We start from the raw sequence: 668 nt of genomic DNA, 5'->3' as shown, positions 1-668 counted from the left end.
TAATGTTATTTAAAAAAAAATTAAAGAGTAAATTAAAAGAAAATTAATTTACCATTTCGAAATTCTTCAAGACTCGTATATGAATCACTATGCGGTCTTTTAATGGCCACGATTTCGTGGCTCTCAAGAACACCTTTATAAACATTAGCAAACGAACCAAACCCTAACAAATAATCGCTTCTGAAATTCTTCGTCGCCTTCTCCAATTCCTCAAATCGGAACCTCCTCGGCTTCGATTTCCCTTCCTTCAACCTTCCGTCAGTGTTCCGCCGCCGCTGCCGGAAACTCCGCAGAATTTTCCGACGAAAAACAAAGAACAGAAACGCGCTCAACGACACCACCACCACTGCTCCGACGACAAACTCTACCCACCGACTGCTCCGGTTAGGCGGCGGAGAAACTGCCGGCGAAGAAGCCGATACAGCGGCGAAGAAGGCCATTTCTTAAGAGCGTTTGAGAGATTGAGGAAAATTAGGGCGTAAGTGAGCGGAATTTGAAGAGAAGAAGAATGGGTCTTGTTGTTGCTGAAAGCAGGACGGCACACAGAGCCAAAACAGAGAGCCATAGAATTATAAACATGAACACTACGCCGTACGGTTTTGTGGATTATTTAAATCATAACTCAACCATTTGCTAGCATTTGTTGTAGGATCTTTGTTGAATTTTTT

The 668-nt window shown here is 42.8% G+C and overlaps 1 protein-coding gene across 1 annotated transcript; it reads right to left on the bottom strand.

Annotated features, from left to right (window-relative positions):
* Positions 1–52: 52 nt before the first annotated feature.
* LOC111787124 (probable serine/threonine-protein kinase PBL22) lies at positions 53–662 on the bottom strand (the record flags this gene model as incomplete). Its single annotated transcript, XM_023667251.1, is given in 1 exon segment — positions 53–662. A coding segment is annotated over 1 exon segment (388 nt), but the record flags the coding sequence as incomplete, so codon positions are not given.
* Between the last annotated feature and the right edge of the window lie 6 nt (positions 663–668).

Source organism: Cucurbita pepo, unplaced genomic scaffold, assembly GCF_002806865.2.
Source record: "Cucurbita pepo subsp. pepo cultivar mu-cu-16 unplaced genomic scaffold, ASM280686v2 Cp4.1_scaffold005574, whole genome shotgun sequence".
Lineage (NCBI taxonomy): Eukaryota > Viridiplantae > Streptophyta > Magnoliopsida > Cucurbitales > Cucurbitaceae > Cucurbita > Cucurbita pepo.
This window is presented reverse-complemented; position numbering and strand designations above follow the sequence as displayed.